Raw genomic sequence first — 17267 nt, forward strand, 5'->3', positions numbered from 1 at the left:
TTCATATATAATTATTTCAGAAAGTTTCCCAAATTCCCGCGTTTTGATTGTTCATAATCAGTTTGTTTTGTTGCTGGTCATTTCTCAGAATGTTTAAATAATGCCTCTAAGTTTAGAACTCAACTTCGATGATTATTCAGAACTTCGTCACCCGTTGTTTGTGTTGCGTATTTGCTGACTTTATTTCGTCATAAAAAGTCTATTTAGACTGAGCCAGTTACAGCTATTTTGCCCTGAAATTGTCCCGACCTTTCATGCACATGCGTTCCGGCTAAATAGTCTAACTGCGACTTGATAGTCTCTGTGGCGGTTAAAATGAAGCCACCGATGTTTTAGGCTTTAATTGCGTCAGAATCTTGAAATCATGTCAAATACGTCTCCTCATTTAAAATCTGTCAATATTTTTGTATAACGTGATGGCGTGTTTATGCAATGTCTTATCTAAATTTCCAAGCAAAAACAAAATAATTTCTGCGAAAATCTAAGTCAGTAAAACGCTTGTCGCGTTTTTGTTAATTTTGTTGTTATTTGTAATCCAAATTTTATTGCTATTTGGAAAGAGTAACAAAAAGTATAGACGATTGTGGCGTCATTAGACGTTTTCTTTCCATTTATAAGATCATCAGACCTTAATTGAAACACGTTTCTGCATATCGAAGGATCCTGTTCTTTTCAAACCGAGCTTACCTCAACCTATGTGATTTTCTTGCAACTATTTGTAGTATCGTTTTTTTAATAAAGGCTATTTTATGCGTATACTTATGTGTTTGGCCGATTTGGGCTGTTCAGTTTCTTTTATTAGCTAATGAATGTATTCTTGGCAACGATTTCCAGTGTAACAATCCAAATGCGGCTGATCGCCGAGCTCTAATTAGTCTAATTTTTATGCTAAAAATAAAAGCTTTTGAATGTTTTTTGAATAGCTTTTCAGCATCCAACAAGCAACAACAGATGATATGTACAGCGTTATACTATGCCGTTGCAATTACTAAAGATATTTGAACTGCGTAAGTACATTATATAGGCTATTTGGCATTGATGAGTCACGTTGTAACCGACTTTATGTTCTTATGAGAGTAATTTATCGTACAATTAGTGCCATATCGGTTATTAATTAAGCAACTTTATACAGCTCTCCATGATACATCATCAGTTTCGAAAGGTCGAAAACAGTCGATATCCCACGCCGGGGTTAAAGTTTAAAGGTCAAGTGTGACGTTGGTTTCCAGTCCAGGACTCTTCCTGTCTGGTCAGTTGTTTCGCCGTTTCACGATCTATAACGCCGGCAGCCAAAGCTTGATCGACTGTGAGTTGTTTTTTGTTGTGCGGGTCTTGTATCATGACTTTTCGCTGTTTGTAGGGACTCTTTTGAAACGCTGGTGCCATCGGGGTCCGGTCTTTGATTGGAAGAAGAAGAAAGTTCCCGTATTTCTTGCTCTTCACACATCGCTGCATTAGTTCCCCGTACGTGACGTTGTCTCCTAGACAGAATGAGTAAGAGTAATAATTAATTAACATTCTTTTCTTGGCGCGTTCGCGGCAAAAACACAGCAGTGTGGGGAAGACTAATCACCGCGCTTTACTGCCACTTAGCGTAAACGTATTTTCTGCGAGTTCAAGAATTATTACAAGTAGTTATTTACGATACGCACCAAACTTTGTTAAATATCGTACAGCACTGTTACGCTGTCCGCTAAGTTCGACATGCTGTAACTATTAGCTCGAATTTATTCAAAATATGAGCTTCCTTGTGCGTAGCATTGAGGATTTCTTAGTTTTGCTAAAGCACTTACCTGTGTTAGGGTCATAGTATCCTTTCATATCCACGTTGTTGCTCTGAATGATTTCTGCCAGCCGTTCACTAAGGAGGCCCCGTTCTTGGGCAATTCTCCCCGGAATCCTATAACCTGCTTGGGGGTCAATTAAACCCCCTGTGGCGAGCTGGGCATCCAACATTCTAATGCCGTGGCTTTCGATCACAACTCCCCTGGACATCGCCTCAAAGAGAGAAATTGTTCTTTTAGTTCCGGGCTCCGTGAATCCGTGGACCGCTTGCTCTGCCCCACGCAGAGCCGACGCGTAAGCGTTGTCGACGAGTCCGATGCTGATTGCCCGACTCACGGACATCTTCTTACCCGAGATCGGATCAATTATGTTCCCGGTGGCAGCTTGAGCTTCGAGCAGCTCGGTCGCAGTGCCTCGCCTCAGCAGGCCGTCCTTCACCGCTTGGGACACACTAAGCACTTTGTGGGTCGTTCTGTTAAAGATTCCCGCAATCGGCTCTTCCCCGACAAGATAAGGTTGAAGGATGTCTCTCAACTCTTCTTTGTTTATTCGCCCTGCTTGAAACGCTTCCAACACCGGATTCTCCACTAACCCAGCGTCGATCAATTCCTGTAAGGTCACTTTGCGCCTAAAAGCGCTGCGAAAGGTCAATAGGTCAGGCTGGTAGCGGACTTCGCTCGTCTTCGGTTTCTCCTCGATGTAAAGAAACTTAAGACCAGTGTCCAAATCGCGAATGCACTTGCTTAAGATGTCGCTGTAGCCCATCCGCTTCTGTGTGCTCGGGTCGTAGAACTCGGTTTGTTCTTCCGAGTTTTTCAAGAGATTTGCAGTCTCACTATCTATCAGTTCCTTGTGCATAGCACTATTTAGCGGGTACCGAAGTCCAGTCCAGGGATCGACTATACCCCCGGTGGCAGCCTGGGCCTCTAGCAATCTAATGCCTTGTAGTCTTGGAAATATGTTTCTACTCATGGCCTCGTTTAGAGACACACTTTCCCCGGATCGTGGGTCCATGAAACCGTAATAAGCTCCTTCTGCAGCAATCAGGGTGTCCTTGTACACCTCATCCACGATACCTAGCGTAACAGCATCCGACACGGAAAGTTTGACTCCGTTCCGAGGGTTCACAATACCGCCGGTTGCCGCTTGAGCTTCAAGAAGAAGTAGAGCCGTTTTCTTTGGTATGAGTCCGTTCTTAACGGCCTGGCAAATGGTCAGTTTTTCGCCGGATGTGACGTTTATGATTCCAGCGACCGTTTCCTCTTCGCCAGCAAACTCAGCACTGGGATAAATATCTTCTTCTGAAGACGATGTTTTGTACATGACGTCAGGAAGGTCGGAAATCATCTAGAGAAAATCAAATTCGTTAAAGATTGGAAAACGTTGGCCAAGTTTTTATCTGAAGTAAAAGTCGCTTACAAGATTCTTCCACATATCATATCATTTCATCATATCATCATCATATCAATATTAGCCTATACATATTCTGTAATGTCAGTGCAACGTTTTGACAGAGTACACTAGATAATGAATAAAATTATCAAACTTCTTATAACATAATTTTATTGTTACAGTTTGATTCACCTTTCGTTGAACGGGATCGTATACAAGTGGACTCTGAGGAGAATCATACCTCCGAATCACTTCTATGTCATTGTTTTCACTACTAAGCTTAAGTTTCATCTCTGGCTCCGGCATAGTGGAGCTGGATGAAGAAGAAGAAGATTTGCTCCTCCTGTTCTCAAAGCTGTGTCTCTCCACGTGCACAGTTGGGTTGGAGTTATCGGTTCCGGTCTCGATCCTCAAAGACAAAGTGATACTTCCTAGATCAATAGAGCGTGAGTCCTTTGGAGAAGCGACTGGGATAATTTCTGTTGAGACTTTAACATAGACAAATTAGTTTAACGATGATGTAATTGCCGTGCCGTCTGCAATCAGTTTATCCTTGTTGGTAAACTGATTTTATCAGAGCTAATTTTTTACTTCCTATGTTACTTTTGGAATTAAAGAAGTTAAAAGTTAAAGCTTCCATTGTTTTAAAATCATACGCCCAGAGCATAAAACCATAAAGCGGTCCAATAATTAACTCACTAGTTACTTAAGTGCATAGAAATCTCATATACTCATTATACGTTACGTATTAAGTAGTACAAAGAAAAATTTCTTATTGTTTGAGTAAAACTGGTCATTCGTTAAATGAATATTACCTGGAGTCTTCTCCGCTGGTGAAGAAGGAGTCGCGGTTGGTTCAGCGGGTATTACATCTTCTTGTTGAGTGATTACATTTTCTGCGCACTCTGTTACTATTTCTTCCACCACTTCCGGTTTCTTTTCAGGTTCTTGTTCTACTGAGTCCCTACTCTCGTCCTCAGAAGACGATGATGATGATGATAATGATGACGAAGATGATGTCATAATACTGGAAGATCTAGATAGAGATGGAGAAGTTTCAACGGGATCCTCTTCTCGTTGTTGAGCTTTTGCTTCAGTTATTGGAACAGGCGGTTGTGGCGGTTGTGGCTCTTCAGGTTGAAGTTGAGGTTCATCTTCTGGCTCATCATGATGAAGCTCATTTTCTGGCTCATCATGATGAGGTTTCTCATCAAAATCAGTTTCTTCTTCTTCTTCTTCGCTACTTGATGTTGAGCTACTGGTTGTGCTCGATGGGGCAGTGGATGAGATTGATCTCTTCTCATCCAACTCTTCTTCCGAAGAAACTGATGCTTTTGAAACGGCTCTTGGCGCAGGTACCTGCAAATGGGTTCAAATCCAGCAATCACTTAATTTCAGTTACAGTAAAAATTATTCTCACGCTCAAATTGAAATATGTTTTATGTGTAAAACAATCGTGCTCAAAACTGAGTGTTTACCGGTTTGTTTTCAACTTCTTCGTTTTCAATAATACAAACGTCATCGTTATCGTCATCTGCAAAACACGGAGCAATCCAAGCATGAAATTACCCGGCACTTTTTATCGATTATGACTCCACTATAAATTTAATCGATGATTTATGTCACAAAATTCAGATATGTCATTGAAATACAGCATTGGTTTTACCTTTATCGTTGTAGTTTCCCTCTGGTAGTGGAGAGGCTTGCTTGGTACCTGTACGAAAAACAAACCAAGCACTTAAAACATAGATTTAGTCTAAATTTTAGTCCAACCGTAACGCTACGTTAAAATATAGGTGGTTAGGCTATACTTTAAGAGTTATTACAAGGTTTACAGTTTATCATATAAAAGCATACAGTCTGTTTGCACATTTCACACAAAATTTAGCCCAGACATAGGCCTAGTCATTAAATCCGGCATTAGCACGACAACCTTTACGTTTATTTCGTCGTTTCAATTTCTGCGAGAGTTTATTCAACTCGAGAGAGCACTCCTCGTATTTTTCTTCCAGGAAGCGAACGTCCCTAACAAGTTTAACTTTCTCTCTCTTGTCGGCTTTTCTTATTTTGGCAAACTGTTTCAAAGACTCCTCTATTACTTTATCAACTAGACTTGCTGTACATTTGGCGGCCGCCTCTCGAAGTTGTGGACTCAGCTTTGACGCTTTCTTGTCTTCGCATAGACATCTTATAATTGCTCTGTACAGACTCCAAAGCCAGGCGTTTTTATTATATCGTCGGCTTGGCATTTGAGCCAGTATGGGTTGAAAATTCTGAAGGATTTTTTGACGTTGTTGCCCAGCGTTTGGCTTCAGTGGGTTGACGTTAGGCATATTTATAGTTTGCTATTTATCTATTTGTATATTTAACTATAGTAGTTTTTCAACTTCTAGTCTTCTAGGCGGTGCCAATGCGTATAAGAAGAAGTTTTCAGCGTCAGCTGGTTCAAAGATGATACCATCTAGAATCCAATATTGACTTAAAATAGTAAAACTCTCTACGCTTTGCAACGATAAATCTCGACTTATCCCAAGTTGTAGCAAAGCTACTGTGGCGGAATTCTATTTTCTCACACTATTTAATTTTCTAAACGTCAGCAAAAACCTGTTGCACAAGTAAACGTGGTGTGCTTGTTACTATTATTTGCACTTGTTTACTTTTGCAAGTAGCAGTTACAGATTCGGCCTTGACGAAACATTAAACAGCCTTGCAAAAGCATGCCCCTGGCAATGACAAAAAGTTAACAAAAGCAATGAAGGGTGATTAGTCTTTGTGACAGTGTTAACGGCACCCTTAAGGATAAATCACAACTGAGCAGCTGCTGGTGGCTTGGACGCAAAATGTGAAAGTCAGGACTTTACACGCACCGGAAGCTAATCTTTTACATTCGATTTGTCTGCTGCATTTTTGATGAGAGTTGCAAGCTCCACTGACGTCAAAAATTATCAATTTGGACAGAAAACATTTTAAACCGATTTAATTTTCTTGAACCAAAGGGAAGCTAATAAGTAATAAGAGGAGGTAAATTTACAAAGAACTTTCCAGCAGAGCAGAAATTCATAAAATAAAGTTATCATACCAAACTGTTGTAATCATAACGTACTTTATTTATAACTTGGGAAAATACTGACATGCTTCGAAACCGCCTATTACCTCTCTTGAGATGAGTTCTTGAGATGAGTAGAGTTCGAGACAAGTCACTATTTCCCGGTCTGTACTGTGTGCTACAGTAAGTCAAATCAGTGTCAACACTGATTATAAAGTCATCTAGGTTATCAAATCAATTATATTTATTTTTTCTGTCGCTTCTGTTGTGCAATTTTTTGAAATATGTTTCCAGATCAACAAATCACCGAACACGGTAAAGCGGCATCAAAGCCCGCTAAAATTACCAGGCTTCGAACAAAGGCCGATTATTCTTGCAAGATTGAAACGTATAATAACCGAGAGGCCAGATTTTGTGATGACCTATGCCAATCATCTGTCACCAATCATACAGTGCAAGGTGGTATATGGTCTGAATCCTTAACACGGGTACAGTCGTTTTGTTCAATGTCAGAGGTTTGCGTCAACAAATCAAAACCCGTCAAATAAGTTTAAACCCAGCCAAATGTTTAGTTTTGACTTTTATAGAAAGGAACTGTGCCTATCGTAAGTATTACAAAGTGTAGGCTACTTAAATTATAGGGTAATTCTTTAAGAATACCTTTAGCCTATAGTTTTCAACATATTGCAAAGACCATACCAGAGTTAACTCCGAAGTAGTTTATAGATCTTTAGCGCCAACGTACGACTATATTTGATATCAATATCAAACGCTGTGTGTCGCGTTAAACTTCCCTCAAGCGTTATAATCACGTATATATGCGCTTACTGCCGATTTAACGAGGGGTATTATTTCATTTAATTAAAGGTCTTAATTAGAAAAACAACCATATCTCAAACACAGATGATTGGTTTTAAAAATCGTTCAAAATGCTGGACCAATCACAGATCGTTCTTGAGAATGACGTAGTGTTGGCTGTTTACGTTTCAAAAGTTAAAGAAAAGGGTCACATTTATTTTTATGAGCATATCGATGAGCATTTTGTCAAACCTAATAACTTACACAGCCAATAAACCTGCTCAAATGCTTATATTGCTCAAATGCCTATGAAGCCCGATATGAATTCTTGTAACGCTGCACTGGCAACCTGTTAAATGATAAATACGGTCGTAACATCATAAACGTACCTTTGCCATGTTTTCTCCACAAAAGATAGGAAATCACCAAAATGATGACAATAAGTTCGACCGCTAGAATTACGACTACCGCCAGTATTCCAGGTGAAATTGCAACCACCATCGTGGTTGGTAATTGTTTTCAATTTCCACCAAGTTGATAGTTGATAATTGTAGTAGCTACCCAGACGACTGTTTTCTTTCGAGTAAAGTTACTCTAAGAGATCGATTGCTCGTTGGAACGAAACTTTATTATTAGCCTACAGCAGAAATCCTACATGTTCCTAGTCGAATATTGCCGGTCTACCTGATAGTGTTTCCTGAGAAAACTATAAACAAAAGCCAATGTTAAAACAAATACAAGCATAAGTAAGTTTGACATAACGGGAAGTGTCTAGGAAATCTAACCAAAATAAATTTTAAAGTTTTGCTTTTGTAAATGATAGCAGACCGATTTTTGCTTACACCCGACGAAGCAAACTACAGCTGGGGTGATGTGGTGGGGTGGGGTGAAGAGGCAACTTGCATATCAGCTGGGGTGATAAAAAAGAAAGATTGGTTGACCTTAAAGACGCTTCTTTTTTCACTATCTTGTCTTTTTTATATCAGCAACCTTATGAAAATATACAACAACTTAGTCAAAAAACTTTTTTACATGACACATAATCCTTACATAGCAGAGACAAAACTGTAGCCTGCTATTTCACGTCAGGTAATTATACAATTTCTGGCAACATACTAGAAGTCAATGAAATCATGATCAATCTTATGCAATAGCACAAGCAGTCTCATATGGCTTATTCCTTCGGGTCATTTATTTCAGATAAAAGAACAGAGACGACAACACGACGCAAAGGTCATTCTGTAATTAGTTGCTACTTTTCATCTGCACAGTCATGCGAAATCAGGAATGAGTAACATCTGCAGAAATTAATCATATAAAAGTTAAAATCCTAGAATGGTTTTACAGCTGTGCACATCACTTCACCTGATTCACAAAAGTATTTTTGACTTATATGAATTATGCGTTGTTGCCAATATTTGTGAACCTCATTGCGACATCCTTCGTAAAACCTTCACCAAAACTCTGCGTTTCTCTCCAAGTTAATTCCTGGTATCGGGTTTGAATGTTCACGCTTGATTAGCTTCATACCTTAGAGCTTCTGGTAGAAAGCTTTAATTTGCCGCGAGCTTTGTTTAACAGATAGCTGTTACTATTCTTTTAATGTAGCCTACCACGAACGATAGAAAATAACTTTTCTTGTGCTTATTTGTTTGAAAATTTGATGTTTAGCAAGTTTACACTCAAAACTACTTCTCTATACGCTACGAAATCTCGACATTTGACTTTTTGTTACAATAACTATAACCTTGCCGTTGTACTAAATTACATTCTGTGTTGTGGTATCGTTACCAAAAGACCAAACACATAACCTCGCACACGTCGAGCCCTGGGGCCTTTGATGAAAGTTTAACCTGCTAGGTGACTTTGCTAATGAGCTTGATTGTCACGACAGGAGTGAATTTGCAACTTTTGAGTCCTACCTGGACCGCAACAAACTCGACCAGAAGCTGACTCCCGACTTTTTGCTTTGCAATAAATGAAGAGTTTTTGGAATGTTTATGATAAACTACAGGCTCCGTAAAAGACCTGTAAAGAGGCTTTGCCATCATGGTAAGACGTAAATAGATGATATAAAAAAAAAATTAAAATTCATCATCGTAAAAACTCTAAATTCTGATTAAATTAACGCCAAGTATAATAGAATATAAACTTATATCCAAAATAAGTGGATAAAAAGCGGAAAAGCAGTGAGTTTTTGTTACGCAAAAAATCAACAGAAGCCGTAAATTATTATCTAACAAAGAATTACGGATCATACGTGTCATAATTTTTCGCTCTAATTTACGTAACCAGCAGTGATCGCCGGGTACGTGGAAATCAGTGACGTAATCAAACATGATTTGTTACTGTGTAATTATTTATCTGTAAATCTGGATTACGTCATAGACAAACATAAAAGGTTTAGGCCGTTACAAAAATTAGGCTAACCGGTTACTACTACACTAGGCTATATAAGTATATAACAACCTACCACAAAAAATCACTAATAACTTCCTGCAGACGTGTCAAAAGCCATCGCCCCAGCAATATAACCCGCACGCGTTGATAAGCTTTAGCTAATCAAGATCTTTGCGTAGTTTGCAAATATCAAGCTCGCTCTGACAACCTGCCAGTACTGCCTCAAGGGGTGTTAAATCTGGCTCTAAGCATCGGTTAAATACTTGTCTGAGGTAATTTTTTTCAACAAATGTTTCTACCTGTCAGCTGTTTATTGGAAGAACAATAAGGGCAGTTGTAAGGATTTCGTTGAAATGGCAATGTGCAAAAATTACATTATGACGCATACAATCGTAAAACTTCATTGCTAATATAATACAGCTTGTTTCTATTGCGTATTCGGCGAAATTCTTTCTAAATATGCGCAGCGTATGAGGAACACCAAAGGCAAAAGCGAATTCATTGAAAATGTGCAGCCAAGAACAATTCATTTTCAGCCAATTTCAACGACCTAGCCATATACCAAGGGCATGGTTGCAAGCCTACTGCAGGGATAATATGCAAAGGGAAAACACTAAACAGAGCGGTGAAGGTCGCAACAGAGAGGAATGAGGTAAAAATGACGTATTAATGTCATCAACTGTTTCATCTTCTGTTCCTCTTCAAAGATTGAAATTGCCTAGAGTCATCTTCCTGGAAAGACAACGGCATCATAAACTTCAACCCCTTCTGTAAATTCTCTCCCATGGCGCTACTACTCGAAATAGTGTATGGTGACATGGACAGCAACAGAAAATGCCATCCCTATACGAAACAGCTTACCACATAACGATAAATGAGATTTAGAAATTTCCCTCTAACTTTGGGGGAATAAATGAAATGTACACGGAGCACAATTGGAAACAACACAAGAAATAGATTTTTTTTCCCACTTACGTCAGACGAATCGTCGAAATTTATCCCTTTGCCTCGCTTGCGCGATAAGCTTCGGCCTGCGCTGGGTGGGGGCTTCGGTTTGCTGCGTTTCGCTGGCCAGGGGTCCAAACCATCTTCATCGAGGGTTAAGTCGACAGTTTCTCCGGCTTCCTGTTTCACTTTCCCCGCCAAAACTTCTGCTCCCTTCCTTCTTTGACTTGAACACGTAGATTGTGATGGTTGACACGTTTCTGAATCATATATTTCATGTTTACTCAGCACTCTGATTTCTAAATCATATCATCGCAAAAAGTAAGCCTTACAACGATTCCATCGAAGACAATTTCGCAAACTAAATCCAAGCTACACACCTTGTGAAATAATGTCTCAATCACGGACGTAAAAAAGGCTTTTTAAGTATATTGTCAGTTAGCAATGCCTTTCAATAACGTTTAAAATCATTTTTGAAGGGCATTTAACAATGGCTGTCAATGTATTTGTTTCAATACATCTTACCCAGGGTGAGAGTGTCATTTCCAAAATAGCTGTCAATGCTGTTTAGAGCAATCGCTGTTTTTTTGCTCCTTGCCCCTCCGCCTCTGGACCCCGTAGCTCTCGTGGAAGCTCGGCCACGTGATCTAGTAGCGCCCCGTCCCCTAAAATGATTATTCCAAATAATAAAAGACTGGCTTTGTGTCCAGCCTTAATTATAATCCAGAACAAACAGCGAAAATTAATACGACCTATGAATTCTGCAAAATATTATAACATATATAATATATATATATTAAGTATTATTTTATACCAGAAAACAACAATTAGTAGCTTATTTTAATACGATGAGAACTGCTCGTGTACCGTTTTCCTCTTGTGGCAGTGACATCCATCTCATCTATCCTGCTGCCCAGAGTGTCCTCATCCGAAGAAATTGCTCGGCGTACTCCTCTCGATTCGCGCTCTCTGGACAAGTAACGGATAAGTTTTGATATGGGAAGCGATTTATAGAGGCGGGATTTATGATTCACAACAAGTCTGACTACCGTCCTGCACAGACTTTAATATTCTTGGATACTAAGTAAGTGAGACCAGTTGATGACCCACTGGTTTATTTTTGACAATTAAATTATTTTTATGTATGTTTCGTGAAAAATTTGACGGGTTTAATTCTTTTTTCTTCTATTTTGCCCTATTTTCTGGTTCGGATCCAGCCAACCAAAGGTATGGGAGAGAAACCAAAACCAAACATGTGTGTAAAGATCCGTGAATGCACAAAATAGTTCTAACTCACGCTCTCGCTCTTTCCAGTGCATCTTGCACATCCATTTGTTCTTCATCATTTCTGCTCATCCTCATCTCTTCCGGTTGACGCTGTTGTCTTATCTCGTGAAACCTGGAAACTTCTAGAACAATTTCGTTGCGATCTTCCAGTGTTTCTTGCTGTAAAGATGAAATTCTGATCAAAAACTTTATTTATCAAAAACAAATCTTTATCGAAAACTTTAACGCCTTGCTAAGGAAGGATTATGATAAAAGAAGGAGAAATTATCATGAACTTCCTATAGACCTAATTACTGCATGCATCAGCAAAGCTTCCATTGTCAAAAGAAAAATTATACCCTGAATATTCATCGCGATCATTAGCAGACATTTGAAAAGCTGACGCAGACATAACTCCTTTAACTTTCCGACACTTTTTTAATACAAATCAAACTGAGCATTAATTCTCAAAAATCATATCAAAATGTTGCAACTTTCTACCAACCACACTTCCCCAATCATAAGTACCTTCTTCAAATGCTCGGAGGTTTTCTTTATCTGATGGCTGCACAGATCCGATATGGCGTCTCGTTCTTGTTTGTCCACAAACTCACTTACGGCATGACTCACACCTCGCGCAGTTAAAAGAGACATCTGGTCTTTCTATAATTGAGTTGGTGTTTTAAATGGTTTAAATAAATCAAAAATAAAATGTCTTGTTCGAATTAGAGAAAGTTACCAAGCTCCTTTTTAACATTACAAGGACATACTTTCTCTTTATCATTCAAGTATTCTTGAACCAGATCTTCCATTTTTATCTTTTCAACGTTCTCTGCCTGGATTTTGGCATCCATATCATGTACGTCGAAATCTTACAAAAATAATATTTGGTTTTTGACAGAAAACTGACATGGTGCAGAAGGATACAGTTGATAAGAAACATATACGGCAATGAAAATTGATAACAGCCAATACCGTCAGAACGAGTACGCTGGGATTTCTTCAGGAAATGAACAATATTCTCTGGATTTGCAACCCTGTCTGTGAACTGTGCACCAAAGCGATATGCATTGAATGATTCAAAGCCTCCACTGTAGTCAACCTGCATTAAAATATGTCTGAATATAAAAAATATCAATGTTCAAATAATAACGGATCAATTGACAACCATCTTCAAGAGCTAACAATACTAATTTGAAAAAAACTTGCTAATTTTATTATGAAGATACAAACAAGCAGAGTTATAACGCATGAAAGTAAATCTCAAAAAAGTAAAAACGTACTCGTAAGCGAATCAGAGGCTTGATTGGTTGCTTTGGATGGCCGGATCTTTCGTCTTCGGCTCGCATCAAGAGAAGTTCTACTCTCTCATTGCAATAGTCTCTCGCCGCTCTTTCCAACTCCTCTCTAGAGGAAGATTTGATACGGATGCTCTCGGCAAGGTTGACGTTTTCCACGTACATCTGGCGGACTGTTCGAAGACGAATGATGTCTGTTTCCATTTTTCTGCCGTCAATTGTTAAAACCGCAACATGTCTGTAATAGAGATATGTCACAAAAAACATTTAACTGTTGTTTTCATCTACAACTCAATACATCACATTTAATGACTTAGTAAAATTCTATTATCAGTAAAATGCAAAGTGTAGCCATGGCATGTAATAAACATGTATAGGCAGGCGGCATTGAACTATAGAGCTACATCAAATCATTTTTGTTACAAAACTATACAGACTTGTTTTTTGATTCAGCTTCACAGAGCGAGGTTGCAACTGAACTTCCGGGCTGCATGACGTGAAAACTCTGCTGAGTGTTCCACTGCGGTTTGATCAAACATTCGTGCTCATGACCCCATATCACAAGGTCAATAAAATGTTCAACAAACTCCTCAGGAATGTAGTTTGTGGCACCGTGTTTCACCCTGAAACAATCCGAATCATTTTAGGCTGCATTTAATGCCACTGGATTGCTCAATTAACGTGCCATGTCATATTTTTGCAATACACGCTCTAGTCATGGCTCAAAAGTAAAGTTGTGATACTGTATGGACAATCTTGTTAACTTTCACAAGAAAATCAAGGCGATTTTACTGCTCACACATTTAGCTACGCAATGTTTGTAAGTAATCGTAAAGTAAAAAGGTACATACCTGTTCTGATGTATGGTGAAAATATTATACCACTCATCAGCGCTTTCACTTGGTCGAAGGAACGTTACTTTTTTATTTAAAAACAACCTGTGCAATCTTTCATCTCGAATTGAACCTAGAAATAAAAACTTTAGCTTGAAGAATAATTATTTGGAGACTCTGTTTGAAGAAATACAAAAAGTTAAGAAATATTGAACAAAAGGAACTACGCAATAAAATATATAAAGCAAAACAAAAAGTAACTGATTACACACCAAGTCCATAAAGAGCCAGCTTAGTGGAGCCCTTCTGCATAAGAATTGGGGAAATTTCAATTTTTTCCAAACTTGTTGGTTTTCCAAAGTGATTTAGAAATCCAGCCACACTCAAAAAATCTATTGCACTTAGTTCACCAGCCTAAAGAAATACTACCAATAAAAGTTGTATTCACTAGGTTATAATGACGCAAACTAAGAAGCATTTAGTTAAACCAAATATCATCAAAGAAAAACGCTTTAAGAACATGTCAATACAATGTACAAGCACAATGTAAATATATATGATAAACCTGTTCATATCATAAGCATGATATATATATATACAAATGCAATATATAGCATGTAATTAAGCACAATATAATGGTAAAAAAATCCAACATACTCCAGTCGGGTCGTCATGGTTACCATGAATGGAGAAGACTGGCATCTTTATGTTGATATTAGGATCCTCATAATTAACGCAGGTAACACTGAATAAGTAAAAAAATCATTTACACAATGTAGCAAATATTGTTCAATTAAAAAAGGTTTCATTGTATTGTTTCATAACATTGCACAGGCAAAGCTAATAGGTAATATGTTGGCAATAATTCTTTTAAGTGCATCTACTTGCTTACGAGCTTGAGGTGTGACCAAAATTGACAGCCTGGTCACTGACTATCTCAATGTGACAGGCCCGATTTCCTAAACAAAATTTTCTAAATAGTTCCATGGTTCTGTGCAAAGTCTTGCGAGATGGTTTGTTTTCGTGAAACAAGTCACCACCAAGTAGAATAAAATCAACATCTCTAAAAAAACAATATGACAAAACTTGGTAACACAAGAAGAACAAGCTTAAAAAAGGAACAAGCAAATAAAAGCAATCAAACAAAACACAGTTCATATATAACTTTTCATTTAGATGTTTGCACTTTTAAATAAAATGAATGCAAATTCAACCGCAGTTATTGGTTGGCAATTTATGGTAACAATTTACAATTATTACGCTTAAATGCGATGATGACATCATACCTCTCTTTAGCAATAGTGAAAACCTCTTCAAGAGCAAGAAAAGAGTCCTTGCCTCTTTCGCCATCTTTTTCCTTATACCCGACATGAAGATCAGTGGCTGAGAAAGTTTTATATGTATCATATTAAAAGACCTTGACTGTCAGTGCTTATTTACAGTATTCAATAAATATTAGTACTATTGAGCTATTGTACGAACACACAGTCCAGATATATATTCCATGGGGGACATGGCGATATACTTTGGTGGAAGCAAAGTTCCAGCTGGCAACAATCCACACTGGAAACTTTGCAACGTGTGGTTGATTTATCATCTGTTCATTTTATGTATCGGTAACGATGTCCACACATTTTAAATAAAAATTGTTCTATCAGCATCCACAGAGTACATTTAGCAACATGAGCAAAAGTTTTTATTTATTTTTTTTTATTTATATAAGTGCATAAAAACTTTCTAAGAAAAACTCCACACCAACCACTCACTCAGCAAGCTACCAGAGTTTCCAGTCCAGTCTACAATAGACTACTCTAACTGAGCAAGCTGCCAAGTGTGCGTTCTAGTTATCGAATTCATAATTACGAAACTTATTGATTAGCACTTTACTAAAAATAAAAAACCAGTCAAACATATAAAGTATAGACCAAAGCCGTTGTAAAAATGAGATAACTAAGATGATTAGATAGTAAAACAACTAGACTGGATACTAATGAAAATTTCATAGCCTACGCTAGTTTAAAAATTTTACATTAAAAGTATCTACAGGTTATTCTTACCGACTAATATCTTCATAACATTTTCATCACTCCTGAAAAATAAAATACACCATGTGTTAAAGGCAATACATGTTATATTTATAACACATTGTGGTCAATCACGTTTTTTCTGTATCAGAATACTGAAAAAAGTCAAGTTTTGGTAGAAATTAAAGTTTTATAGTTTTAGCCTATTCACAAAACTTGCAAACAATTGAGAGAGAGAACTTATTTTCGCCTTTCATACAAATTAACAAAAATTAACAGTCGCTTGCCGTGGGGTGGCGAAAGACCTGTGACCCAACACAAACTGAAATAAAAACTGATTAAACCAACAAAAAGCTTACATATTTCATTAATTTTCCTGGGCCCTTGGTAAGTTTCGCGCACACTTGTAAATTGCTCTCTTTTACCTCCGGATTCACAAATCAAATTTGAGAAATGACGTCTCTTTCGCGGGAGACCTTCAAAGGGTGTTTCCCATATTTTATTCTCATGAAAACATGCAACAATAAGATACTTTAGAGTTTAGACAATAAGATACTTTTAATTTTTTTTGTGTTGCGTATTTGATCTCCATGGGCTGTGAGGAGCGAAAAGTATTGAGCTTAACCTCCTTGCAGAAAACAACACCGACAATCAACGAACGGGAAAAAGCGGCAAAGCCCCAATTGAAAGCTTAAAATTTGCAGTGTGTTAATTTACCTTGAGTTAACCAAATAAGTCAAACTTTTTGTATTTGTATTTTTGTATTGTTTATTTTTCGCCATTAACTGTGCGGAGCGAAAGTTACGGTGTTAACCGTTATAGCTACAGCACAATAAAAACACATGCTCGCGAACAGTAAATGAGCAGAAAAAGTGACAAAGCCCAAGGGCTTGAAACATGCAAGATAGCAATAATACAATTATTGTGCTATAAGATGGTAGGTTAGCATGGCCACCAAACCCAAAAATAATTTAAGTTTAACGAATTTAAGGCCAAAATAACGCAAACAACTAAACAACTACACTGTTGGAAGATGTAGAGGACATGTTCCCTGACATTAAAAACATGCATATTAATAGCGGAAATAAATATATGAAGAATAAATATATTACAATACACAATATAACGAAAAAAGCAACGTCTCAAGTCAATTTCATCCAAAGAACATAAACCTTTGTAAAAGATTCCCGATTCAGAACGACCACAACCAGCAATGAAGAAGACCCGATACGACGATCACGCTAAACTTGACCAATGATAGTAAAATGCCGTGCCAGCTTGTGAAGACAAATGTTTTCATCCCAATCGAATTTTGTGCAGCCCTGATGAATGAAAACTAACAATAGAAAGCAAAGAAAAACTCGGCAGTCAACGTTCAAAAGGAGTGTGTTAGCCTGTATAAGTAGTTACTACATTTGATGATGTAAACAACGTTAAATAGGCTAAAGAAATAGAAAAACAACTTATGGTTGTAGTTGTT

General features: G+C 37.9%; 2 protein-coding genes across 3 annotated transcripts; both read right to left on the minus strand.

Annotated features, from left to right (window-relative positions):
• Nucleotides 1-775: 775 nt before the first annotated feature.
• Nucleotides 776-7742, minus strand: LOC143462073 (plectin-like). 2 transcript variants are annotated; one of them, XM_076960104.1, is made up of 7 exons: nucleotides 7411-7742; nucleotides 4844-4891; nucleotides 4656-4711; nucleotides 3993-4536; nucleotides 3370-3665; nucleotides 1794-3132; nucleotides 776-1481 (listed from the first exon to the last, which is right to left on the minus strand). In XM_076960104.1, the coding sequence occupies exons 1-7, from the start codon at nucleotides 7520-7522 to the stop codon at nucleotides 1207-1209; spliced, it is 2670 nt and encodes an 889-aa protein (XP_076816219.1). In that variant the 5' UTR covers nucleotides 7523-7742; the 3' UTR covers nucleotides 776-1206. The 2 variants fall into 2 exon arrangements, with proteins under 2 accessions (XP_076816219.1, XP_076816218.1); XM_076960103.1 differs by lacking the exon at nucleotides 7411-7742 and adding an exon at nucleotides 5111-6160.
• Nucleotides 7743-9713: 1971 nt separating this feature from the next.
• On the minus strand, nucleotides 9714-16308 carry LOC143463170 (double-strand break repair protein MRE11-like). The gene is made up of 17 exons (XM_076961572.1): nucleotides 16147-16308; nucleotides 15821-15852; nucleotides 15050-15146; nucleotides 14656-14826; nucleotides 14421-14508; nucleotides 14036-14177; nucleotides 13782-13896; nucleotides 13368-13553; nucleotides 12916-13168; nucleotides 12608-12734; nucleotides 12403-12503; nucleotides 12161-12295; nucleotides 11664-11812; nucleotides 11234-11335; nucleotides 10892-11031; nucleotides 10397-10626; nucleotides 9714-10153 (listed from the first exon to the last, which is right to left on the minus strand). Coding segments are annotated over exons 1-17 (2118 nt in total). The 5' UTR covers nucleotides 16149-16308; the 3' UTR covers nucleotides 9714-10105.
• Between the last annotated feature and the right edge of the window lie 959 nt (nucleotides 16309-17267).

Source organism: Clavelina lepadiformis, chromosome 6 (genome assembly GCF_947623445.1).
Source record: "Clavelina lepadiformis chromosome 6, kaClaLepa1.1, whole genome shotgun sequence".
NCBI lineage: Eukaryota > Metazoa > Chordata > Ascidiacea > Aplousobranchia > Clavelinidae > Clavelina > Clavelina lepadiformis.

Coding starts and splice junctions, on each gene's coding strand:
- LOC143462073 (XM_076960103.1), bottom strand. CDS start 5,510: ATGCCTAACGTCAACCCACTGAAGCCAAACGCTGGGCAACAACGTCAA. Junction 4,892..5,110: donor ACGACGAAATAAACGTAAAG/GTTGTCGTGCTA, acceptor TTTTTCGTACAG/GTACCAAGCAAGCCTCTCCA. Junction 4,537..4,655: donor AAGAAGTTGAAAACAAACCG/GTAAACACTCAG, acceptor ACCCATTTGCAG/GTACCTGCGCCAAGAGCCGT.
- LOC143463170 (XM_076961572.1), bottom strand. Junction 14,509..14,655: donor TTTGGTCACACCTCAAGCTC/GTAAGCAAGTAG, acceptor TTACTTATTCAG/TGTTACCTGCGTTAATTATG. Junction 11,336..11,663: donor GCACTGGAAAGAGCGAGAGC/GTGAGTTAGAAC, acceptor TTACTTGTCCAG/AGAGCGCGAATCGAGAGGAG.